General features: G+C 30.5%; 1 protein-coding gene across 1 annotated transcript; it reads left to right on the top strand.

The window, feature by feature from the left end:
• Positions 1 to 320: 320 nt before the first annotated feature.
• LOC108632555 (uncharacterized) lies at positions 321 to 2,823 on the top strand (the record flags this gene model as incomplete). Its single annotated transcript, XM_018037208.2, has 3 exons — positions 321 to 1,033; positions 1,422 to 1,682; positions 1,987 to 2,823. A coding segment is annotated over exon 3 (752 nt), but the record flags the coding sequence as incomplete, so codon positions are not given.
• Between the last annotated feature and the right edge of the window lie 851 nt (positions 2,824 to 3,674).

Here is a 3,674-nt window from a genome sequence, read left to right as displayed (position 1 = left end):
GCATGCTGTAGAGACTGTAATGCATGAGTCTCCATAAAAATACGTGTTAAATGAAAATTGTTATAACATTTTAAAAATTCATGAATTGCTCTGAAATTTTACATACGTTTTCATATTAATAACATATACTCAGAAATAAATTTAGAAAAATATAGTATTGATTTCATTTATAGCTTATACAATCTTAATTGGAGTGAGTTGAATAAAGGATGATTTTACAGGCTAAGAGCATTATTTTGCGCATATTGCCAACGAAAATCGATAAAAAATAAAGAAATATCTTATTAATTCGATTTACATTTATCGCCTCGCCACATGGTCGTCGTTAAATCTTATATTCTCTATTTTTTTCTTGGCTTGTTTAAACTGCAGCAGGTTCAGACGAACACATGCATAATTATATTACTTCCATGAAATTCTAAAATACATTTCGACTTTATTTAGAACTACATAATTAGTTTTAGACTGAAATATTACACTGCTCGTGTGACGGTCACAATGTTAGTGAGTAATTGGAAATGGTAATTGGTATGTAACGGCATGTTATACTATACACTATATACAATACGAAAAACGCGTTGTTGCCATTTTATCTTCAAGCTATTTATACCTAATAAGTAGAATGTGTTACAGTGAAATAAGTGGTTTTTTTAAACTGGTGTAATATCGAGAGACACAAACTCAGAAAATAAATTTTTCTTTCTAAGCACACTAAACACTACTCTAAACATCACTAAAAAAAATTATCCAAGTCGTCATGTTGTCAAACTTTGTTAATTTAAAAATTTCAAATATTAGATTACATTCTAACATTGTTTATTGTAGGAGTGTATGAAATTAAGAAACTTCGGACATTATTTTAAAGTAGAGGTTACAAGTTTTAATTTAAAAGAATGATTATCATCCTACGATAATCTGTTGTTGAGTAATCATCTTCTAAATGTGGTCAATTTTTGACATAAATTTCGTAATATTATAATTATTTTTGACAGTTTATGAGAGTAACTGTATATCTTGGTGTAATAAGTATATAGTTAGTCGTATTACATTTATTAATTTCTTTAAATGTACTCTTTTCTAGAAAAAATATATTAAAGTCCCAATATTTTCTTTTAAGAACTTTAGCTTTTGAAATATAAGTATTACTTGCTTGTTTTAGTCTCACTTTCTACTCTATTCTAAACTTAATGTCAGCTAATAGTATAGTACTCTTGCGTCCCTTAGCTTATCGCGTGATTAAATTCGTTATAAAATGAGAAAATTATTCCATCAAAGGGAGCTAAACCTACAATTTCAAAGACATTCCGATGATAAAGCATTTATTGCTATACATAGATTCCTTTTGTTTCACAACTGTGATTAAAAAGGAACCTACAAATAAAAGCATTTATTGCTACATATAGATACCTTTTGCTTTACAGCTGTGATTAAAAAGGAATTTATAAAGTCGCAATTACATGCCGACTGATCGATGATAGACTGAAAGAAGTTTAAATTACACACCATCTACATACGATGTACATGTATAATAGTATATTGTCGCTAAAAACAGATGGTTGGAATAAAGATCGCACAGCATTTCACAGTTCACAGTAGTTGTGCCAAGCATTTCGTACGGACAGTACATTCATATGATACATGAAATATCACCGACGTATACTTTGCTATTCTTTTCTCAAGTGGTAAGTAAAAAAGCAACATGCACATCTTTTTTAATGTAGTTTTTCTTGATTTAACGAGACATTATTATTTTATCAATAAAATGAAGAGATACAATTGTAATTCTATAAATTTAAAATTCAAGTGTTTTTACAATTTAAACATACAGCAGAACCTGCGTTATATGAACTATTTAGGATACAGATGTCATCATCTACTGTACATAGAAAATCTTGATGACGAGTAAAGACATTTAACAAAAACATGTACTGCAATTTGTTAGTTGGTAATAGTCTGAAATAATAATAATTAAATTATTACTTTCAGGACTAGTGTGGTTTAACGAATTATCGAATTCACCGTACTAATACACACATTTGTTTATCCTATTTAAAACCTGGTCGAAGGAAGCATGAATTTTCAAGGCTTGAATAGTTTAAATATTTTTATGAACAAGTTTTCGGGAAATTTTTTACCTGTCACAAACGAGAAAAAGGAACTGACTGTTCTTCTAAAAATTTACTTACTTATTGTTTGGCTGACACAGCTAACATATTTGGCTACTTGTATCTTTGGACTTTTCCATGTGCCTAGTGAAAGAGTACTAAAGGACAGCACAATAAATATGATAGTCTCGGTGGAAGCAATCATTTTGATAATTTATCTATCCAACCGTAAAAGTTTATTACGCGCATTAATTGGGAAACTAAATTATGTTCTTCTCGTAGAAGATGAAGTGCTTCAGAAGGCCGTAATTAGTACAACAAGACCGTTAGAAAAACCACTGAGAATATATACGATTGCTAGTATCAGTTCTGTTGTTATTTGGACATCGTTGCCATTTTTCGAAGTGTTTCGGAAAAGTGAATTTTATTATACCGACTATCGAGTGCCAGCTGGTTTATTTGAGGAACCTTTCACAGTTGGCATTTTTATTAGCGGAGTTTTCCTTCAGATTTTCGGCAGTGGATATACGATAACCAGAAAAGTTAGCTTGGATCTCTACACAATGCATTTAATACTTTTAGTAACCGCCCAATACAAGTATCTCCGGATCAAATTTGCAGCGATATTTCAACAGCAATCTAGCAAGCAGCAGAATTCAAATGATATGATTAAACGGAAATTGAGATTGTTAACTTATCATTATGGAACCATAATTCAGTAAGTACGAAATTTTAATTAACCCTATAATGGACACTCTTATTTTTCGCACTTCCTGTGGACACACTGCATCGTTTATGACCTTGGCTTTCATCAAATCTGAAAAAATTCTAAGATACTTGTTCAAGTCTTTATTTTTATATTGTAAAAAATAACAAATAATGTTACATTTTTAGGGACGGGTATAATGTGTAATTGAGAGTATGAGGGTCAATATAAATATACATACAGCAGTCGTAAAACTATCTGTAAAGAGAGCGAATGCGTGAATGATTGTAAAAAACATGAAAATGAGTGGTTTTTAGTACTTGTATATGGGGAAACAGGGAAGGTTCCTTCATCTTTCTTCAACTCAACAATATAATTTTTGCCTGAACATAAGCGCTTCAGTGTACACATAGAGGGTTAATATCATATACATTAAATACACAAACATTACGTATTAATTTAAAACGATATTAATATAGTTATGTGCGTATAAATAGAAAATTCAATCTTGTCTACAGGGTGAGCCATCTAACACTTTAACCTAAGATATCTCGATTATTTTTAATTATACGAGAAAATGTACAAGAGAAGAAATGTTTGATTCGATTACTCTAATGGAAATTGTTTGTCCAAATCACACAGTCTGATACTTTAAGATTATCATTATTCTTTTAAACGGAATATATTGAATGATATAACTAATAGCTAGTGAAAAATTTAATCATGTATGAAAAGTTGACATTCATATGATTTTGGCACGAGCTTTTCTCGATAAACTATAACTCTCGAGAAAAGATATCTATTACTCGTGTTCCCAAGAGTCTAGGACCGGGCACAGTTCAGTTTTTGATCGTTCTGCGCAT

The sequence above is a fragment of the Ceratina calcarata genome, unplaced genomic scaffold, assembly GCF_001652005.2.
Source record: "Ceratina calcarata isolate Rehan_Ccalc_2016 unplaced genomic scaffold, ASM165200v1 scaffold1614, whole genome shotgun sequence".
Taxonomy (NCBI): Eukaryota; Metazoa; Arthropoda; class Insecta; order Hymenoptera; family Apidae; genus Ceratina; species Ceratina calcarata.
This window is presented reverse-complemented; position numbering and strand designations above follow the sequence as displayed.